Source organism: Gossypium raimondii, chromosome 9 (genome assembly GCF_025698545.1).
Source record: "Gossypium raimondii isolate GPD5lz chromosome 9, ASM2569854v1, whole genome shotgun sequence".
NCBI lineage: Eukaryota > Viridiplantae > Streptophyta > Magnoliopsida > Malvales > Malvaceae > Gossypium > Gossypium raimondii.
In genome coordinates, this window is record NC_068573.1 from 46233704 (window position 1) to 46257293 (window position 23590).

Sequence of the window (23590 nt, forward strand, 5' to 3'; positions counted from 1 at the left end):
TTTATACATATATGTGTGGGGGAATCATATAATTAAAATATTTTATATATATATATATGATAAAATAACATACAATAAATATAAAATGTACTATTTAAAACTAATAATAATAATATACATATTATAGAACAAAATAAAATGTATTTTTAATATACAGATGTGACCCTCTCGTCTTTAAATATTTTTCATATGTATTTATAATCTAATCCTAGTGTAATTTTTCAGAAAATATTATTTTGGTACCAAATAAATTTAAATTTGTTGAATCAAGGGTCAGTTTCGGCTCAGGTATTAATTTTTCAATTCTTTTTGGTTTATTTTTCAGTGCAGGCATTTTATTGTACCCCATGAAATGCTTATTTATTATATTGCTTTTAAATAAATGGTTGCAATTTTTTTGTAAATATTTTGAACAGTCTAAAATAAAATAAAATAAACTTTTATTTATTTATATTTATCTTTTTTTGCAAAAGAAAATAATTTTATTTTATTTAAAACTAATCCCTCTTGTTTTTAGCATTTTGTTTCCTCGGGTTAACTTTATCCTCGTTTTAGTAGTCTTTTGCTTCTTCAAATTTTAACTTGAGTTCAACCGTATAAACTCACATCCTTTGCACCCTAAACATATCAAACACCACCAACCACATCCTTTCCTAAAAAAACCATTGTCGTATCCCTTAACCATCGTCGATCGAACCTCCTGACTGCCGTCCACATCAGCCGCCACACCTAACCTCCGACCAAACCACCAACACACAACCTAGCCGCCCCATAGCCGATGCCACCTTATCGCCCTAACACTCATTAACTCGAATCCTTGCCGATTTTTCATGATTTCTGAACCTACATTCCAACTATTCAAATATTATCTCCTAAGAGAAAAGGAAATGCATCTCAAACTGATGAACCCCGGGATCGATTCCATAAAGAAGAAGTAAGAAAGAAATCAATCGATGCTCCCGGACAAAGGGTTCAATTTGTTACATATTGATTGTACTACAGTATTGTCAAATATTTGGAAAATTGTCAATGCATTGAAGTGGAATTTATTCTGTGACATAAGACCACATTCTGAGGCTAAATTTGTAACACCCCTAACCTGTATATGTCGCCGAAATAGGGTTACAGAGCATTACCAGAATTTTCAAAACAAGTAAACAGATATTTTATATCATATAGCATTCATATCATAAACCAATCGAAATCAAGCATAATGCCCCTTATGTGAGCCCTCGAGTCCCAAAATACACATTAGAAACAAGTTAGAACTATATCAGGTACTCAAAGAATTTTTTCGGAAAACACTAAAATTTTTCAAATATACAGGGGGCACACGCCCGTGTGGCCAGGACGTGTGTCTCACACGGTCAACAGACACGACCATGTCTCAGGCCATGTGGGCATTCGAAATAGGGACACATGGTCGTGTCTCAACCCGTGTCCATACTTATGAGCTCTTTGACTTGGGTCACACGGCCAAGCCACACGCTCGTGTGCTAGGCCGTGTGAGCATTCTGTTTTGCAAATAAAAAGATACAGGGGACACACGGCCGTATCACCTGGCCGTGTGGACAAAAATAGGTAATTTCCAAGCCACATTTCTCACCCAATTTGCCAACAACCTAACCAAACATTTTTGGACATCAACAATCTATATCAAGGCATTCAACCAAGCCAAAACCAAATTTTATACATGACATAACACCACATATATCTAAGAATCCACACTTACCAAATAGACCAAATACTCATATATGCAAATTTATACCAAACATTTAATTTGAAACCAATCATCAACATACCTATAAATTCACCATCATTCAACCATATCAACACATATCAAACATGACAAGGTCATATATATATACGAAATACAAGCCATACAAATGACTAATCAGCAAAATGTTTATATGCCAACATTGGTAAAATTAACCTATACATCCATTATAACCAAAATTAGTTTACTATATGTACTGAAAAGGTCGATGGATAGTGTGAAGTAGCTCCGACCAACTTCTAACCAAATCGAGCTTCCAAATTACTATAAAACATGGAAAATAAAACAGAGTAAGCATTTAAGCTTAGTAAGTTTGTATAACATGGAATTTAACTTACCATTTATTCACATTTAAGGTAAGCATTCATAACATATCCAAACCAATTTGGCCAAAAACATATACACATATCCTCAACATGTTAGCCATGTAAATCTCATATAATATTCCATAAATATGGGTGAACATAATCACCAATAAAGTTCCATATACATGTATCATTCCATTTCAAGTTTCAATATATATCATGTAATATCATTTCCAGTAAAAGTTCATGTCATTCTCATATAATCTTGTAACAGAACTGTGCCCGTTGAACCATTTAAAATATCGTTAGATACATGGGAAGTACACATAAAGTGCACAAAACTATAATCCGTCAATTTATATTCAGGAATGCTCATACGAGCATGTAAACGGGAAGCTCTTTCGAGCCATATAACGAAAAGCTCATGTGAGCTATATAACGGGAAGCTCATGCGAGCCATAAATTAGGAAGCTCAATAGAGTCATTAATCTGAAAGCTCGTGAGAGCCAAATATCAGGATGCTCATAAGAGTTGTGATGTGTCTGCAACACATGCAGGACCACAACCAATCCGGGAACCCTAATGACATGTCATTTGTATTTATCGAATTTCTAAGGTTCAAACGGGACTCTGTACTTGTCCGATATGTGATCAATAATATATATGGAAATTTATACAAATCACACACAACAATATTCAATTCAAATCACACAAATATACAATTTAGTTACACGAATTTACCTTGTCAAGTATACGTAGATTTGTAAGCTACCGATCCTATACTTTTTCTTTTCATCGATCCAATTTCATACTAGGTCTATCCAGATCTATACGAATGAATTTAACTCAATTTAATACAATTCATATTTAATTCAATCTAATACACATCATTAGAAAATTTACTATTTTGCCCCTATACTTTTAATTAATTACGATTTAGTCCATAGGCTCGGATAATGAAATTCATACAATTTAATCCTTATTTCAAGTCTAACCGATTTTTATACATATCAATAGCAGCCCATATTTTTCACAAATTTTAGAATTTTTCCATACATTTTTCATCTTTTCAATTTAGTCCCTAAATCATAATTTCATCAAAATTCTCTTTACAAAAGTTGTTTATCTAACAAAAACCTTTCATTTTTACCATAAAACTTCAAAATTCAACTATACTCAACCATATCAAAACCCTAATACTTTAACAATTTTACTAATTAATCCCCGAGATAGCTAGATTAAGCTATTACGATCTCTAAACATAAAAATCATTAAAAACGGAAAAGAATACTCACCTAATTAGAAAAATAAGCTTGTATATATTCAAGCTTCCATGGCTAGGGTTTCCATGTTTTATTTTAGGAAAGATGATGAAAATGATGATAATTTGTTTTATTTTATTTATTTATCATAATTTTATCATTTACTTTCCAAAATTAACCTTATCTACTAACTCCTCTAAATGGTTTATATCCACATAAAGACCTCCAATTTTAAATTCCATAGATATTTGATACCTTTAACTACTAGAATTCAACTTTTGCACTTTATGCAATTTGGTCCTTTTTATCAAGCTAGGCATGTAAACGGTAAAATTTGTTAACGAAATTTTCATACGATATTTCTATCATACTGTAGACCATAAAATAATATTAAATTAAATTTTCTTTAGACTTCAAATTTGTGGTCCTGAAACCACTGTTCCGATTTCACTGAAAACGGGTTGTTACAAAATTGGCTCTGGAACTCTATGCAAATTTGACTTCATCGATTGAAACAGAAGTTCCTGTCCAAGGCAGGAAGGTATCTTTTGCACCTAAAGTTATTAATGATTTCTTTAACTTACCCAATATAAAAAATGATGATTATATGAAAATGTTGAAATGCGTTGATGGGGAGTTATTGAAAGAAATATTAAAGGAAGTTACAATTCTTGGAACTAATGGATAATTTCTAAATCTGATAGTCATACTTGTCGGAAAGAGTTTCTGAATCCAACAGCAAAGGCATGGTTTTATTTCATATGATTCAGTCTTATGCCTGTCTCACACAATCAATGTGTTACAACTCATATGCATCAACAACAGCAACCTTGTTGGAGATATGGGAAAATTTGAGACAACTCGATAAGGGATGGCATTGCTATGTAGAAGCAACCAGTTGATGAACCATCCGAGACAAAACCACCTGATCATTCAGATAAGTCAAAACTAGTTCCTAAGCCAGAACCAACCATTTATCCTGACTTCACAACACCTACCGGACCTATTAAACCTGAATGGACTGAGCCAACACCCAGTTTTCCATCATCCAAAATTGTTGCACAATCAGACCAGTCTGAAATCATGAGCATGTTACAACACATGCATCAACAACAGCAAGCTCATTGGAGATATATCTCAATTACATCAATTACATCCATATAAATTTATTTATATGTAAATATAAATTTTAAAATTATTAATGAGGTTCAATCATTTAATTTAATATTTTTTAATTTTAAATATAATTGTAGAAAAATTAAAAATTAATTTAAAATATCAAATTTTGTACTAATCGGTACAAGTCAATATTGACCGAAACACACCAAATTTTTGATCGAACAGGAACATAGACTACTTACCAATTTAGGATCGAAACAATACGACCGATACTGACTACCATGGTCACGGATGAACCGTGCACCAATTTGATTAGGAAAATTACTAAATATCATTTTATATTAAAAATAAATTATATTATTTGATGATATTTTAATCTTTTATTAAAAATAAAAAAATATGCCAATTATATTAATAAAACCTTAAATTTATTACTCAACTAAAGTTTTACTTCAATATTTTTGTATACATTTTAATTTTATTATGTTTACTTCATTACGTCCATCAATTATATACTTTAATAAAGTTGTTGATTGAGTTGGTGTCACGAATTAACTTCACAGTCGACACCAACTTAGAATTGACGACAATATTATAATAAATAATTGTATTTATTTAATATATTCATTTAGTATTCTTGATCGAATATATTTTTATGTTTAAATTTCGTTTTATTTTATTTATTTTGATATTATATGTATTTCGTTCAAAGGTATATATTTTATTATTTACTATATATTATTTTTTAAATACACTTGTAGGAAAGCCCCCAATCCCCAAAGAGAATGTAAGCGTAACGCAACTTTGAAAAGGATAAAAGCAAAACAGAATTACTTCCACGCTTCAAAGACGAAGAACACCCAAAATAACATAAAATAAAATTATGGAAGAGCTAAAGCCAAGGCCTGCAAGTTGCTTCCCTTTCACTCCATTAGGCTTCTTAGAAAGGGCGGCCACCGTCTACGGCGATTGCACCTCCATCATCTACAATAACACTTCCTTCACCTGGTCCCAAACCCACCGCCGATGCCTCCAGCTAGCTTCTTCCCTCTCCTCCATCGGTATCGGCAGCGGTCACGTCGTCTCCGTTTTATCCTACAACATCCCCGCCATGTACGAGATTCAATTCGGCGTTCCCATGTCTGGTGCTATTCTTAACTGCATCAACACCCGTCTCGACGCTCGCACAGTCTCCGTTCTCCTCCGCCACTGTGAACCGAAGCTCCTCTTCGTCGATACCCTCTCTCAGTCTCTCGCCCTGGAAGCCATCTCCCTCTTCCCCCCTAACAAATCCCCCCCGCTTCTCGTTTTAATCCAAGACGATCACGATGACGCCGGGGGTTCCAATTCCTCATTATCCACCGTTGATTCTCGCTTCTGTTGCACGTACGAGAGCCTGGTGGAGAAAGGCGACCCTAATTTCAAATGGATTAGGCCTAAAAGTGAGTGGAGTCCGATTGTTTTGAACTATACATCAGGCACCACATCATCCCCCAAAGGAGTGGTTCATAGTCACAGAGGAATTTTCACCATGACCGTTGATTCTTTAATCGATTGGGAGGTTCCAAAACAACCAGTTTATTTATGGACACTCCCCATGTTTCACGCTAATGGGTGGAGTTACACTTGGGGCATGGCTGCCGTCGGCGGCACCAATGTTTGTGTTCGCAAATTCGATGCCTCCACCGTATATAGTTTAATTAAGAAACATGGTGTCACTCACATGTGTGGAGCGCCTGTTGTGCTTAACATGTTATCCAATTCCCCTGAAATTAAGCCACTCCCAAATCCTGTTCAAATCCTTACCGCCGGAGCTCCACCGCCGGCGGCAGTGCTGTCTAGGACCGAGTCACTCGGATTCGTCGTGAGTCACGGTTACGGGTTAACCGAAACGGGAGGGCTTGTGGTATCTTGCGCTTGGAAAAGGGAATGGAACAAGCTACCGGCGACGGAGCGAGCAAGGTTGAAAGCGAGGCAAGGAGTGAGAACCATCGGAATGACGGAAGCGGACGTGGTGGACCCTGAGTCAGGACTCAGTGTAAAACGAGACGGGTCAACTCTTGGGGAGATCGTTTTAAGAGGCGCCTCTGTCATGTTGGGTTACTTGAAAGACCCAAACGCCACCAACAAATGCATGAAAGAAAATGGGTGGTTTTACACGGGAGACGTCGGCGTTATGCACTCCGATGGGTACATGGAAATCAAAGACCGTTCAAAGGATGTTATAATCAGCGGCGGCGAGAATCTGAGCAGCGTCGAAGTTGAGTCGGTTCTGTACAATCACCCGGCAATCAATGAAGCGGCGGTAGTGGCTCGACCAGATGAGTATTGGGGAGAGACTCCTTGCGCGTTTGTGAGTTTGAAAAATGAGTTGACTCAGAAACCGAGTGAGCAGGACATAATACAGTATTGCAGAGCTAAGTTGCCACACTACATGGTGCCCAAAACGGTGGTTTTTAAGGAAGAATTGCCCAAGACGTCGACGGGGAAGGTTCAGAAGTTTGCTCTTAGAGATATGGCGAAGGCGCTGGGTCCTTCGTCATCTTCCTCACGGCTGAGTCGGATGTAAGCTCCCTTGGTACTCACTATCTGCATGATCAACATCGGATTGCCGTAATTATGAAATAGTAGTGAAAGCTGAATTTATGACTTAGTAAAATACTCTTACGATCTGTACGGGCTTTATTAATAACACATTAAACTTTCATAAAGTCTTATTCTTAGTGCCTCGACTGCATTATTACAATATATTAAAAATTAAGTTCGTTGGTGGATTGAGTTGAGACTTATCTCTGGGATTTCGAGTGCGTTATTTAAGCGCATTTAATGGAATAATTTTAGATATTATATTAAAAATAAAAATTACACAAAAACTACCCTTCAAAATCAACAAGAAATATATAGATGGAGAATCTCCAGCGCCTTTAGTGTATAAGTTAAAGGAGATTTTAGCGTCAAAGAAAGTCGGTGTTTTTAGTTTCATAAAATATTGGGCACCAAGGAAAAAGTCGGTATATTAGCTTATTATAGTACTAATTCCGTAAGCTGATAAGAACACCCGGAAAGGACAAAACAAAGAGATGAAGCGTCGTGCTATATTGATGTAGACAAAAGCGTGGTGCTATAATTGATGTGACCATTTTTCTCTTTTTGAATCTACTTATTATCAATTATAAAAAATTTATTTAATTTTTCTTTTTAGTCGCCAATGTTAAATTGGCTAACAAAAATACGATGTAGTACCTTTTAAATTTGATGTTATTGATGTTGGGATTAGATAAGGTAGAGATGGCATCATTATTCGACAGTTCACTTCGTTTATGTCAAGGTGGAGAGCCACCCACCATAGGGGTTGTCTATGTAATAGTGGTGATTAAGTCGAGTTTTAGAGAATGGAGAGGATGGAGGGCGAGAGAGAAAGAGAGAAGAAGAAAAAGATCTTTTATTAGTCAGGGGTTAAAGGTCTATATACCCTTAGCTACAATCCTGAGAAATCAAGTGGCATGTCCCTATTGGTGAGTCAAGGGGAGTGGCCAAGTTGTTTGCCACTATAGGTCTAAGTAATGTGACGATTGGACGTGCTTTAATTACTTCAAATAGAATGTGGTATTTGAGATAACCGGTGACAACTAATAAGTGAGGTCTACTTGTACTTATGTGAATGCAAAGTCAATGAGTATCTCAAAGGGTTTATCTCAAGGATAAGCATGACCTTTATTTGACGTAAGCCAAAAGGTTGTCTCTAAGGGGTGGAGGTATAACAATTACCCCTAGTCAAGAGGGAGGTTATAATAGCCTCGTTTTCAAAAAAAAAATCATGCCCAATGAGTAGGCTTGATCTACCAAAAAAAAACTCATTTTACTGTTAAAAAATAATACAATAATAAAAATATATTTTATATTGATATTTTATATTTTATATTTAATTTTAAATTAAAATATTATTTAAATAGAATACGAGCCGACTCGAGGTACAAAAATCCTTGTCCAACCTTGACCCAAGTCGAGCGAGCCTATCAGGTCAAATGGATTACCAAGCTTTTGGGCCTATCTAGTATGGTCCATGTTGCTTAGATGTTCACACATGTGTGTACTCGCATTTATGGATGTGCGTTACAGTGCATCATAAGGAAACATCAATGATAGTGTTTGTACCCACTAATGTCATATAAGGGCATGGATTCAAACCCCACCAAGGCCAAATGCTCACATTTCTTTGCTCCTTAAACTCCATGGACCTGTTTGGATTCTCCCCGGAGCCAAGAGACAAAACCTAGGGACAAAATCAAGCATAAACACCCTAAGCCCAATACCTCCACTATTTGAAGGTCTAAGACTCCGACCTCCCCTCAACAAACATAATAGCAACTTTAACCATCAAACATTTATACATTCTGTATTTTTGTCTTTTTTTTTGCGATTTTGCTTTTCTTTGTAAAATTTCACCTAAAAAGCATTAAAAAAATTCATCAACTGAATTTATTTTTTAAAAAAAAATACTAAAAATGGAAACACCCCAAAGCCCAAGACAATAGTTTTCCCTCTTTCTCATTCTTTTCTCTTAATACTGTAACTCTCCATTGTTGGATTGAACACTAATGGCTAAGATGACTCAGTCTTCACAGGTTCACTCTTCACCAATTTCATAAGATTTGTGCTTGAATTGTTTAAAGTTGATTCAATTGAGCTACTCTTGTTATTGTTGTTGTCATTGTTGTTACTGTTTTCGACAAACAAAGAGAGCTTCACCATTTGTTCAATTAACCCACTACAAAAAGGAAAATGAAAGTACCTTTGAAATCATCAACTTTTAGAGCTAGAGCCACAATATGCTTAGTCAAGTTCAGGGAATGGATAAATTGAATGGCTTGGGAACTTGAAATTTCAAACAGAGTTATGAATGAACTTGCCTTATGGGTTGCTAGAGCTGAAATCAAACGATTCGTTGGTAAACAGGAGGAATTAGAATGCTACCACTTCATCCATTTGCAACGTTATCCTTATGTTTGACTTAATGAAAAATTGAAAAATAACAATAAAAAAAATAAACCAAAATTTGAAAAAAAAAACCTATTCAAATCATTGAAAATAAAAAGCACCCATTTCATTAATTCAACAAAGTTTCAAGTCTAACTGCTTCAAAAAAAAATTTAAGCTTTGATTTATTTTATCAATAGTAGTCGACCCAAGCTAATAAAAATGAGTTAATTGTCATTAAGAGATATCAAGTAGTTAGCCATATGAAGTATATGTGTTGACACCATTTTTTTGATGAAAAAGGGGTCGACTTGGATTTTGAAAAATGAAAATGAAAACGAAAAATGGGAGTCGCCACCGATCTTTTTTGATAAGGTGTGATCGGGTCACCTCGTAAAAATGGTTGTTTTTAACAAACAATTTAATTTTATTAAAACAAGAAGTTTGGTCCACAAAATTCAGAAAACGGGTTCGGGAGTCGGTTACGCACGAGGAAGGATTAACACCCTCGTAACGCCCAAAATTGGTACCTAATTGATTAGTTAATGTCTTGATGTCGAAAATTTGAAAACTTGAAAAAGATTTCAAAATGCGATCCTTGTATTAAAATGTTAAAATTTTTTGGGAAAAAGGGGCATATTTCACGCTAATCGAGAAAAAAATATCATATCCAGTAAGTTAGGACACAATGTCTCGAATTCCCGATACGCAAATAAAAAAGCTTATTTAAAAGATATTTGGCTATCTCAGATTTAAAAAAAGAATCACGACCAGTAAGTTAAGACACGATCTTTTTTAATTCCCGAGATCGCTTAAAACTTGAGTTTGAAAAGATTTGTGTATTTAGATTTATTGTGAAAATCGAAACCCAGTAAGTTAGGGTACGATCTTCTCGAATTTTAAAATACAAAATTTTGTTTATTTTAAAACCATATTAAATAAAATTAATTGAGTATGAAATGGTAGGAATAAACACAATATTAACTTGTATAACAAAATGATGATGATGATACAAGCACAAATAATATAAGCAATAATAAAAAAAATGAAATACATAAATAAAAGAATCAAGTTTATGAAGTAATAAATAAACAATAAAAGAAAAACTAAAACATTTCCTAAAAATAATAACGAACATATGAATAAATAAATGAATAAATATCAAATAGAAAGACAAAACAACACGAAAAGATAAAATATATATGTATGTATATGTCTATCAAATTAAAAAGTGCAAAAATATAAGAACGTACATATACAAATATATACGCTTAAAAATGTATGTATATATATAAATATATGTATACATAAATTATAGAACATATATAAAAATATATAAGTATGTATGTAAGTATGTGTAAATATTATAAAATAATAATACAAATATATATTTTGGTACGTACATATATGTGTAAATAAATTATAAAATATACACATGCAAATATATACCTTAAGCTTATAAAATATAAGAGAATGTAAACATCTATAAATATATATAAAGCTAAAATAATAAATATATTAATACAATAGTAACGAATATATAAGAGGAGAATAAAATTAACAATAATAAATAGTAATAATAGTAATAAAAATAACAATAATAATAATAATAAATGTAATGATAATAACATTCAAATAATTAACTAAACAATAAAATTGCTAAAAAAGACTAAATCGAAATAAAATGAAAATACTGGGCAAATTCAAAAATAAAAGGACAAAAGGACCGAATCTGTGACACGCTGCAGAAGAGGAGGTCCAAAATGGTAAATAGACCAAGCACCCCAAAACGCAGCGTTACGAAGGACCAGATTGAAACAAAATTAAATTATGGGGCTATATTAAAAAATGAAACAAACGAAAAGGAGTAAATTAAGAGAGCCATAAACGCGGAGGGACTAGGGTTGTAAATAACCCATTCATGAAATGCGCGGACCCACGAGCTGGTCGGTCAGTGCATGGTAAGGGCCTCAAAAGCAGCACCGTTTTCCTTTTATTATTTAAACCCAAAACATTTTTTAATCCATTTTCACCTTTTTCCCCAAAAATCAAATAAAACCTCACCTCCTTTTTCTCCTTTTTCCCCACTCAACCCCAAGTTCAGACCACCGTCGCCGCCACCTTGGCGAGTGGCGGAGTTTCTTGAGAAGGGCCTCTTGGCCTTCCTTTGGCGTCCTGAAGGCTAGGCCCTCTCGATCATGGGACCGGGAGAAAAAAAAGACGCCCCTCCCTGCTCGATTAGGAGGCAGCGAAGGCGGGTTCACGCCGCCCTTCAAGCGATCAGTACTTTTTCCTTTCTTTTTAGTTTCGTTTTGTTGAAAGATTACGAAAATAAACAAAAATAAAAAGAAAAAAGAAAATAAAGTAAAATAGATAAGAACACAAGAACGGAAAATAAACTAAAGTCAACCTTTCTTTTTAATTTTGATCGCTTTTATTCACTGGTGTCCCTTTTTTAAAAAGAGAAACCCCTTTACAATCAGATATAATCGGTTTTATATACCGAAAATCAAAACAAAAGCCCCCTTTTACATTTGTTTGATTCGGCTTTTATAGCCGTTTACATTGTGATTTTCTTTGTTCTTTTGCTTTCGTTTACGCCATCATCCTGTTGCTCTTCTACTTTTGTCTTCATTTACGGTACATGGCAAGGTCAACTTGCCGCTTTGGTGCAAAGGAGGCTACCTCGGCGGTGGGTGTCTTGACACCGCACATGGGCAACAGCGCAAAGAAACACTAGGGTTTCTTCTTTTACTGAAATTTGTTTAGGTTTTGGGCCTGTTGGGCCCTGGGTCTTTGGGTTTAGGTTGCTAGGCTTTTGTTTAGTACTTGGGCCCCGGGCAAAAATAGGCCCTTACAGCTGCCCCTCTTTGCTCATTGTCGTGTAACGAGAATAGAGCAAAGACTTCGAGAGGGCCAATTTTGCCCGGTCTTGACGAGTCTTGACTTCTTTTGACGCTTCTCCTCTTCAAGTAGTTTTATTTCAATCTACGGTTTCTTGTCGCTTCAATCTACTCCACTGCACTTCAAAAATATCCGACGTGTAACTTCAATCTTCTTCATAGCAACTTCAGGGGAACGAGATTCGTGGTTTAAATTTACTTCCCTACTATCTTGGGAAAATAAGATTCACCGTCTCTGATCTGCTCCACTACTGCTTAGGGAGATAAGAACTAATACGATCTACTCTACTGTAACTTCAGAGAGATAAGATCTTTTATTTTAATCCACTCCACTGTAATCTCAGGGAGATAGGATTACTAGCTTCAATCTGCTCCGCTGTAATCTCAGGGAGATAAGACCTGATACGATCTACTCTACTGTAACTTCAGAGAGATAAGATCATTTATTTTAATCCACTCCACTGTAATCTCAGGGAGATAGGATTACTAGCTTCAATCTGCTCCGCTGTAATCTCAGGGAGATAAGACCTGATACGATCTACTCTACTGTAACTTCAGAGAGATAAGATCCTTTATTTTAATCCGCTCCACTGTAATCTCAGGGAGATAGGATTACTAGCTTCAATCTGCTCCACTGTAATCTCAGGGAGATAAGACCTGATGCGATCTACTCTACTGTAACTTCAGAGAGATAAGATCCTTTATTTTAATCCGCTCCACTGTAATCTCAGGAAGATAGGATTTCTAGCTTCAATCTGCTCCACTGTAATCTCAGGGAGATAAGACCTGATGCGATCTACTCCACTACTGCTTAGGGAGATAAGATTCGCCGTCTTCGATCTGCTCCACTACTGCTTAGGGAGATAGGATCTAACATCTTCGACCTGCTCCGCTACTGCTTAGGGAGATAGGACTGGTGGCTTAAATCTGCTTCACTACTGCTTAGGAAGATGGGATTCGCCGTCTTCGATCTGCTCCACTACTGCTTAGGGAGATAAGATCTGATACGATCTTTAACCAGCTCCACTACAACCGATGGAGGCAAGGTTTTGTTTCCGACCTGCTTCGCTGTTAGCGCAAGAAGGCAAGATCTGCTTCTTTAACCAGCTCCACTGCAATCGATGGAGGCAAGACTTTGTTTTCGATCTGCTTCGCTGTTAACGCAGGAAGGCAAGATCTGCTGTCTTCAACCAGCTCCACTATAACCAAGAGAGGCAATGTTTGTGTCTTCGATCTGCTTCGCTATCAAGGCAGGAAGGCAAGATCTGTTGTCTTCAACCAGCTCCACTACAACCGAGAGAGGCAAGGTTTGTGTCTTCGATCTGCTTCGCTGTCAATGCAAGAAGGCAAGATCTGATTCTTTAACCAGCTTCACTGCAACCGATGAAGGCAAGGCTTTGTTTTTGATCTGCTTCGCTGTTAACCAAGGAAGGCAAGATCTACAACTTCATTGATCTGTTCTCAGGGGAACATGACCTGTATGTTCTATTTTATGAACCTAATTGTACCTAGTGATTAGGATGACATGATCAGAATGAATCAAATGCTCCTAACTAGACGTGTGTGAACGGTATTTGTATGAATGCAGAATTTTATTTTTCCAAGAATGATCCTGCTTAGGTTGTCATTACTCGAAATTTATTAAGGCTTTGTGACTAATGTTGTTACAACACCTTCTTACTTGACTGACTTTTCTGAAGAAACATTTAGCCAGGTTGCCCCCCACTGTGAACCTCCAAGTTTAATTCATTGGGGTGCAAAACTTGTACCATCATTCTCCCACTGTAATCCAAGGGTAGAAATATGGCTTTATCACAATTCAAGGATACAGGACCTGAATCATTCTGGTTTCTTACACCATTCTCAAGGTGTCGTATCAAAAACTTATGCCAGATGAAATCTCTCTTCTCCGAGGTAACCTCTTCCTCTTGCCTGGTGATCATTGCTTGCTTGTTTACTTAAGCTTTATCACCAACATGGCATCTTGTCATTTAATGCATTTGACAACAAAATCCAAAGAGAAAGTCCAAATTTAGACTATTCCTTATCAAATTTTCAACCTTTAAATTTGGTGTGTTCTAAACAATAGTCCTGTTTCAGGCTCCTATATTATTTAGAAACTTTTAAGAGTAATATGCAAAACTTCCTTTGTGAAAGTTTTATTAGTCCATTAATCATTATTCCAATGCAACACGCTTGCAAAAATGGTCATAACAATGGATAAGAATAAAGTTGGTTCTGAGCATAGCTCGAAAGAACAAATTATCGAAAGTAGTAAAGAAGGACGACAAATAAATTAATTGGGAATGTATATCTTGGAAAGGAAAAAGGTATTCCAAGAATAACAAATAATATGAGAATTGGGTGCCACAGATATCGCAGTTTGAACTTCCCTGTACAAACTTTCTGAAGACCATTTTGAGTTGGACATGTGTTTAGAAGATCTACAGTGTTCTGTCGATGCCCCAAGATGTCGCCTATCCTTTCCTGTTGATTCAAGCATAGAAAGATCACCATATGCCTAAATTGGTCAAGATTCAAGTTGCTTTGATTACCTCATGCCTCACTTTAATCAATATTTGAGCTGCCATTTTCAGGTTTTCAACTCAAATCCCCTTTGGCCTAAGGTTCCCTTTGCGGGTTTTCCCCTTAGCCTCTTAATTTTACTATTTCATTTTTCATTTTTCATTTTCTTTTTTCATCTCTTTTGTTTTTTGTTCTTAAAATCCATTGTCTTGCAGTACAGTGACAAACCGGGATGTCTAATTTTGAACTAATTACAGCCTTCAGCTATCGTGCTATCATTCACGTTCAATGCAATTTCCAATACCATCCTCTCTGGAGTTCTATATCGGCACATGATGACATTGACGCATGCAGTAGCCTCTATCCATTTGATGAAGTAATTAATGATCTCAATAGCGAAGCAGTGCCCATTAGAAGTCTTCGATAATGGTGATGTCTATGCCTCATTTTACTCAAAATTTGAGTCGCCCCTTTCGGGTTTTCAACTCAAAACCGCCTTTGCTCACAAATTGCCTTTTGCGGGTTTTCGCCTTGGCCTCTCCTTTTCTTTTTCTTTTTTGTTTTGACTTTGATTGATTTCACTTTTTTGCTTTTGACTTTGCTTTTGATTTTTTTTTTTGAATGTGAACCCTTTCGAATCAGAATCAATGTTTTTACTTTCATCTTGTATGCGAAAAACCCTCTTTGGTATCAGGTTTCTTTCATAGAACCTTCTGGGGCGAAACTACGATAGAAAACTTTGGACCCTTCTCTTCAATCAGGATAAAATCCAACAAAACTTGAAGAGATAGAAACTCGACTTCAAACGGGCAAAGCTATACTGAGTTAATCAAGAAAGGCATTGCCCCGGCAAAGAATTTTCATTGCGTCATTCACACTGTAAATTTTGTCATTGTGTTGTTGCGCAGATTTCATTATCGGCGCTTAACCCGGCATATCCTGGCATGATCCTACAAAGACATCTTTGAACAAAGTTTTGCTTCATCTTTGAGGACAGGTCAATTCTAATCTTTACCATACTTACAATTTGTAATGATTCTTTGTGAGGTAGGATCTGTCTATCCTCTTATTCAACCATCCTCAATAAGTCCGGAGGTAAGCTACAATCTTTGTCATTTTCAAAATCCTGAGATCCCTCTAAACACATGCCTTGCTCAAAAGAAAAATCTGGGTCTACAGCAGAGTCATTCACGTCATTGATATCTGAGGACTCATAATATGCACCGAAGAATATACAAAAGAATGTATAAATTTATGAATGATTATTTACAATATGATTATGAATGAATGATGGTTTGGAAGAAAATCCAAAAGAATGAAAGAATATAGAATTATCCGTAAAGAATGAAAATATCGGCTCAAAAATAATCGTAAAGATGTATTTCATTAAAATAATAACGTTCAGACATAAGCATATTTCACAAAGGAATTTCTATCATTTCTAGGCTAAGAACAACAAAAATGTTCTGAACATTACTTTAAAAAAGCTCTAGAGACTATAGGGTTTTCTTCCGCAGTCGAATTGCTTAGAACACTTCCACGTTTATAAGGGCAAATATCTAACAGGGTCCCTTCTTCAGTTGCTTCTGCATTGCATTCACTCCACTTATCAATTACGATTGGGTAATGGAGTTTCCGCACTAGAGGAATCATCAAATTTAACGACGCCCATACTAATAAGCCTTTCAATTAGTTTTTTAAAAGCAATGCAATTTTCTATCGAATGCCCCGTATTTCCCGCATGATATTCGCATTGTGCATTCGCATCGTGCCATCTGGGGTACGGATGCTGTGGAGGCTTTGTATAGAGAGGGGCAACAATGCGCGCGTTGAATAACTTTTGATACAGCTCCTTATACATCATCGGAATTGGCGTAAACTGGAGGTTCTCAGTACCTTGTTTCACACAAGGTTCTTGTCTAGATGAACCTTGCTGACTAGCAATCACCTTATTGTAAGTGTTCACATTTCTCACCTCGTTTTCCTTCTTCTTTAAGTCTGACCTTCTATTATTCTCCCCAGCATCGATCTTTCCACTTCTCACGGCACTTTCAATCATTTCACCGCTCATGACTATGTCTGAAAAACCCTTCGAAGCACTTCCCAACATGTGAGTGATGAACGGGGCCTTTAATGTGTTGATAAAGAGCATTGTTGTCTCTTTCTCCAAGAGGGGTGGCTGAACCTGGACTGCAACTTCCCTCCACCTCTGTGCATACTGCCTAAAACTTTCACTAGGCTTCTTCTCCATATTTTGGAGGGTGATTCTAACAGGGACCATATCGGCTACATGGCTGTATTGCTTTATAAATGTTTGTGCTAAGTCCCTCCATGATCTGATTTTGGCACGACTCAACTGATTGTACCACCTTGATGCTGCCCCTACGAGGCTATCTTGGAAGCAATGTATAAGTAATCGGTCATTGTTAATGTGCCCAATCATACGTCTGCAGAACATGGTGATATGAGTTTCTGGGCAACTAGTCCCATTGTATTTCTCAAATTCTGGCATTTTAAATTTGTGGGGTAGTACCAAATCTGGGACTAAGCTCAAGTCTTTAGCGTCGTTCCCATGATAATTCTCGCTACTTTCCATGGCTTTGAATTTCTCTTCGAGCCATTTACATCTTTCTTCCAATCGGCTCGACAGTTCTTCCTTTATTTTCTCTTTTCCCATCATTTCGTCAAAATCGGGTACTATGGGATTGGTAGGGGCTTCTCCGAGATGAGAACTTATTCCAGTTTGGAAATTTACTGGCATTGAGGCACCAGTCTGAAACTGCTGAGGCCTGATAGTAACAGATGATCTGCGTGGTTGTACCTCAGCTTGGGTTTGCACATGATGAGGAGTGAGACCTGGGGGATAGATAGGGCTATCATTATTTTCTTCCTCTATATGAACCACGGGGTCTTTTCCTTTGTCGTTTCCCCCTTTCAACAACTGCGTCAATTCAGCTATCATGCTTTTTTGAGACTCTATCATTTCGTTCCTCATATCTTCTTGAATCTTCTCTAACCGCTCTTGCATTTGTTCTTGTATCTCCTTTTGGAGTTGTTCGAGTCTTTCGAATCTTTGATCCATGGCTTTTGTCTTGCGACGGGTACCGTAGTGATAAACAGTTGGCAAATTTTGGTTAGTTTCCAGGGTAATTCTGTCATAATTTTAAATTAATTAGGCTCCCTTTTTAAAACTTTAATGTATATGATGATATGTAGATGCATGAAATGAATGCCTAAAAAGACATTGATTCTGATTCAATTACATTTAGGAAACTTTTCTAAAAAACAAATTCCCTTACATAAAACGGATACATGTACGACCTCACCCTCATATTCCAAGAAACGACATTTATCTTCTTCTTCATGCGCATGTTTGAGATAATCTCGCCAATTTCTAATGTATACCATTACTAGCTCATTTTCTTGATCTTGGTCGCGATCCACCATCTGTCCATAAGGTCGTCAGCTTCTTTAAGGGAGTTGGGACGTCGAAGGCTCTTAGACAATCGCCTTGAATCCTCAGAATATGTTCGGAAAGTCGTATTGTTTTCCACTTTATCAAGAAACTCGTATTCCATGACAAGCTTTCTAATTTAGTAATCGAACTTGAATCCATATCTCTTTCCTAAGATGCAAATGCAATGCAATGCAATCATAAGCAAAACACAACAAGAGGGGTTAGTACAAAACAGAAGGAAGCACAGAAAACAAAAAAAGTACCTAATCAGGTAGATACTAGGGGTTTGGAGTGACTCTACCTAGGTTAAGTTCCTAAGTCGACTATATGAGGTTTGGTTCTAAAGCAAGGGTACCCGAACTAGCAGATTCCTCGATCCTCACCCATTATAGACTCATGCAGACCGAGTTCAGCTCAGGGGAATACATTTCCCTATGGCCATGCGGAGATGAAAATCTCACGAAGACATAGGTACGAATGTATCCCGGAAGTGATTCACTATCCCATGCGGAGGTGAAAACCTCACGAATGCGTAGTTTCTCACTCCCACTTAAAAGGGTGTGATCAACGGTCATGCAATGCCATGCGCAGAAATATATCCGAACTTAAACTAACACAGCGATTATAAATCACAATGATGAGGATCGTAATAAAGATGAATAAAAATGCAACGAAAGGATCGTATATTTAAACTAAGTTTTTGATTTTTGACAAAAAGACAAAAAGTAATCAACTCGTGGCTTGACTCTCGTGTTTGTCCCCAGCGGAGTCGCCAAGCTGTTGACACCATTTTTTTGATGAAAAAGGGGTCGACTTGGATTTTGAAAAATGAAAATGAAAACGAAAAATGGGAGTCGCCACCGATCTTTTTTGATAAGGTGTGATCGGGTCACCTCGTAAAAATGGTTGTTTTTAACAAACAATTTAATTTTATTAAAAAAGAAGTTTGGTCCACAAAATTCAGAAAACGGGTTCGGGAGTCGGTTACGCACGAGGAAGGATTAACACCCTCGTAACGCCCAAAATTGGTACCTAATTGATTAGTTAATGTCTTGATGTCGAAAATTTGAAAACTTGAAAAAGATTTCAAAATGCGATCCTTGTATTAAAATGTTAAAATTTTTTGGGAAAAAGGGGCATATTTCACGCTAATCGAGAAAAAAATATCATATCCAGTAAGTTAGGACACAATGTCTCGAATTCCCGATACGCAAATAAAAAAGCTTATTTAAAAGATATTTGGCTATCTCAGATTTAAAAAAAGAATCACGACCAGTAAGTTAAGACACGATCTTTTTTAATTCCCGAGATCGCTTAAAACTTGAGTTTGAAAAGATTTGTGTATTTAGATTTATTGTGAAAATCGAAACCCAGTAAGTTAGGGTACGATCTTCTCGAATTTTAAAATACAAAATTTTGTTTATTTTAAAACCATATTAAATAAAATTAATTGAGTATGAAATGGTAGGAATAAACACAATATTAACTTGTATAACAAAATGATGATGATGATACAAGCACAAATAATATAAGCAATAATAAAAAATGAAATACATAAATAAAAGAATCAAGTTTATGAAGTAATAAATAAACAATAAAAGAAAAACTAAAACATTTCCTAAAAATAATAACGAACATATGAATAAATAAATGAATAAATATCAAATAGAAAGACAAAAACAACACGAAAAGATAAAATATATATGTATGTATATGTCTATCAAATTAAAAAGTGCAAAATATAAGAACGTACATATACAAATATATACGCTTAAAAATGTATGTATATATATAAATATATGTATACATAAATTATAGAACATATATAAAAATATATAAGTATGTATGTAAGTATGTGTAAATATTATAAAATAATAATACAAATATATATTTTGGTACGTACATATATGTGTAAATAAATTATAAAATATACACATGCAAATATATACCTTAAGCTTATAAAATATAAGAGAATGTAAACATCTATAAATATATATAAAGCTAAAATAATAAATATATTAATACAATAGTAACGAATATATAAGAGGAGAATAAAATTAACAATAATAAATAGTAATAATAGTAATAAAAAATAACAATAATAATAATAATAAATGTAATGATAATAACATTCAAATAATTAACTAAACAATAAAATTGCTAAAAAAAGACTAAATCGAAATAAAAATGAAAATACTGGGCAAATTCAAAAATAAAAAGGACAAAAGGACCGAACTGTGACACGCGCAGAAAGAGGGAGGTCCAAAATGGTAAATAGACCAAGCACTCCAAAACGCAGCGTTACGAAGGACCAGATTGAAACAAAAATTAAATTATGGGGCTATATTAAAAAAATGAAACAAACGAAAAGGGAGTAAATTAAGAGAGCCATAAACGCGGAGGGACTAGGGTTGTAAATAACCCATTCCGCGAAAATGCGCGGACCCCCTGGAGCGGGTCGGGTCGCGCGCGGGTAAGGGGCCTCAAAACGGCACCGTTTTCCTTTTATTATTTAAACCCAAAACATTTTTTTAATCCATTTTCAGCCCCTTTTTCCCCAAAAATCTGAAATAAAACCCTCAGCCTCCTTTTCTCTCCTTTTTCCCCACTCAACCCCCAAGTTCAGACCACCGTCGCCGCCACCTTGGCCAGTGGCCGGAGTTGCTGCGAGAAGGGCCTCTTGGCCTTCCCTTCGCGGCGTCCCTGAAGGCTAGGCCCTCTCGACCGCGGGACCAGGAGAAAAAAAAAGAGACGCCCCTCCCCGTTCGATTCCGGAGACGGCGAAGGCGGGGTTCCGACGCCGGCCCTTCGAAGCAGTCAGGTACTTTTTCCTTTCTTTTTAGTTTCGTTTTTGTTGAAAGATTACAGAAAATAAACAAAAAATAAAAAGAAAAAAGAAAATAAAGTAAAATAGATAAGAACACAAGAACAGGAAAATAAACTAGAGTCAACCTTTCTTTTTAATTTTTGATCTGCTTTTTATTCACTGGTGTCCCCTTTTTTTTAAAAAGAGAAACCCCCCTTTACAATCTGTATATAATCGGTTTTATATACCGAAAATCAAAAACAAAAGCCCCCCTTTTACATTTGTTTGATTCGGCTTTTATAGCCGTTTACATTGCGATTTTCTGCTGTTCTTTTGCTTTCGTTTCTGCCATCATCCCTGTTGCTCTTCTACTTTTGTCTTCTGTTTACAGGTACATGGCAAGGTCAACTTGCCGTTTTGGTGCAAAGGAGGCTACCTCGAGCGGTGGGTGTGCTGACACCGCACATGGGGCAGCGGCGCAAAGAAACACTAGGGTTTCTTCTTTTACTGAAATTTGTTTAGGTTTTGGGCCTGTTGGGCCCTGGGTCTTTGGGTTTAGGTTGCTAGGCTTTTGTTTAGTACTTGGGCCCCGGGCAAAAATAGGCCCTTACAATATGGAAAGCAATGTATTTGGTGTCTATCTAGTTTAATATTAATTAAACAATTTTAAAATATATATTTTATTTCTAATTTACACATTGTTTAATGAATTATATTAACATGTAATATCAGTGGTATAAAATTAGGTAATGTGTAAACATTAAGAGTTAATTTTAAAAATTAGGACTAAATTGATACAACGTATAACCGTTAAGAAATAAATTTATCATTATACCAACTTTAAAAATTGTCACATTTTCTTTTTATTAACCATATACTTGGATCACGTATAACTCTTCATAAATTGATGATAAAAATATTATTAATAATTGAGTTGCTGATTAGAAAGAAGTGAGAAAGAGAAAGAAAGCAAAAACATTTCCTTAACGAGAGATGGATAGAAAAGGATGAAATGAAACGGAAAAGACTAAAGAGAGAGAAATGAAATGAAAACAAGAAAATTTGGTATTTTGTATTCACGTGTTAAATGATATTTTTAAAATTTTCATGATCAGAAATATATTTATTAATAATTATTATAACTGTTAAATCATAAATTTTGTAATTTAATTCAGTTAAAGTTAGATTAGGACACACTAAAGATAGATTGGAATGATAAAGTTAAAATAGTTGGGTTTAAATATAATAATATATTTTTTATATTTTGATAATTTAATTTAGAAACACGTAATATTCATGATGTGTTGATATTTGTGCCCTTCTTTTTAATATTTTGAAATTTTAATTTATTTATTTTAAATGGTAAAATATAAAATTATTTAATTAATTTATAGTAGTGATCAATTTAATACTTTTATTTTATTTTTAACTTCTACCTAAAATGTGCTGGGTTTATTTGTTGATTTACAAGTTTTAAGATATGTATTTAAAATTGTTACAAGAAATGTTGTTATATAATTCATGGATTTAAACTTTGTATTTTAATGTACTTAATTTTGAATTTTAATATTTTTAAATTGCTTAAATTTAATTTTTTTATTTTTAAATTTTAAAATTTCAGTCCTCACATAAACAATAGTAATTAAATTTGTTAGATTAAATTTTACTATTAATTCAACAAGTTATGGATTTAGTCTATACTCTCCAATTTGATCTTTTTAGTCCTTATCCTTTTAATTTTAAAATTTTAGTCCCGACTTGAACAATAGCTATTAAATCCATAAACTAAAATAACATGACTTCTTGAGTATTATATAGAAATAATGTTGATATGGCATTACACATGTGATAATATATTCGCCATATAAGATTTTAGAAATAACATAATTAAGCTTAACAAATTTAACAACTACTATTTGATAATGACTGAAATTTCAAAATATAAAAAGTGAATCGACTAAAATTAACCAAATTAAAAATATATAAAAACTAAATTTACAACTTACACATCATATAATAATTAATAAACCTAAAAGAAAAATAAAACAATAATTTGGTCCACTCAAAGAAAATTAAAATTTCTATATTAATTTATCTTTACGTGGTGTACATGTTGCATACAAATTAATAATTTAGTATCGATACCTATCTTTTTCATGTCTTAGGTTCAATGAATGAAACATATAAAAATCACAAAAGATTTCATCCAATGAACAAATCCCAATGTCTCATAGCAAGAATAATTTTAATTTGAAATTTAGTTTCTATTTGTATTTTTAAAATTTTATTCTTTCCATTTTTCTAAATTTTAAAATTTAAGTTTAATTATTAATACTGTTAATTTAAATTTAACTATGATCAAATTGATGTCGTAAAATAGACGAGATACCTATAATTGTATAAAAAAAAGTATAATTTATATTTTGCGGGGATAACTCGGCCACTAAAAGAAATTGGG

The 23590-nt window shown here is 34.9% G+C and overlaps 1 protein-coding gene and 1 long non-coding RNA gene across 2 annotated transcripts; both read left to right on the plus strand.

Annotated features, from left to right (window-relative positions):
* Positions 1 to 5245: 5245 nt before the first annotated feature.
* LOC105800358 (2-methylpropanoate--CoA ligase CCL4) lies at positions 5246 to 7174 on the plus strand. The gene has a single exon (XM_052621036.1). It carries the CDS (start codon positions 5347 to 5349, stop codon positions 7030 to 7032), a length of 1686 nt encoding a protein of 561 aa, XP_052476996.1. The 5' UTR covers positions 5246 to 5346; the 3' UTR covers positions 7033 to 7174.
* A 13591-nt stretch (positions 7175 to 20765) lies between these two features.
* LOC128032412 (uncharacterized) lies at positions 20766 to 21808 on the plus strand. Its single transcript, XR_008188524.1, has 2 exons — positions 20766 to 21147; positions 21524 to 21808. It is a non-coding gene; the product is annotated as an uncharacterized LOC128032412 (long non-coding RNA).
* Positions 21809 to 23590: the final 1782 nt, after the last annotated feature.

Excerpts from the sequence above, each read along its gene's own strand:
- LOC105800358 (XM_052621036.1), top strand. The coding sequence starts at position 5,347 with ATGGAAGAGCTAAAGCCAAGGCCTGCAAGTTGCTTCCCTTTCACTCCA.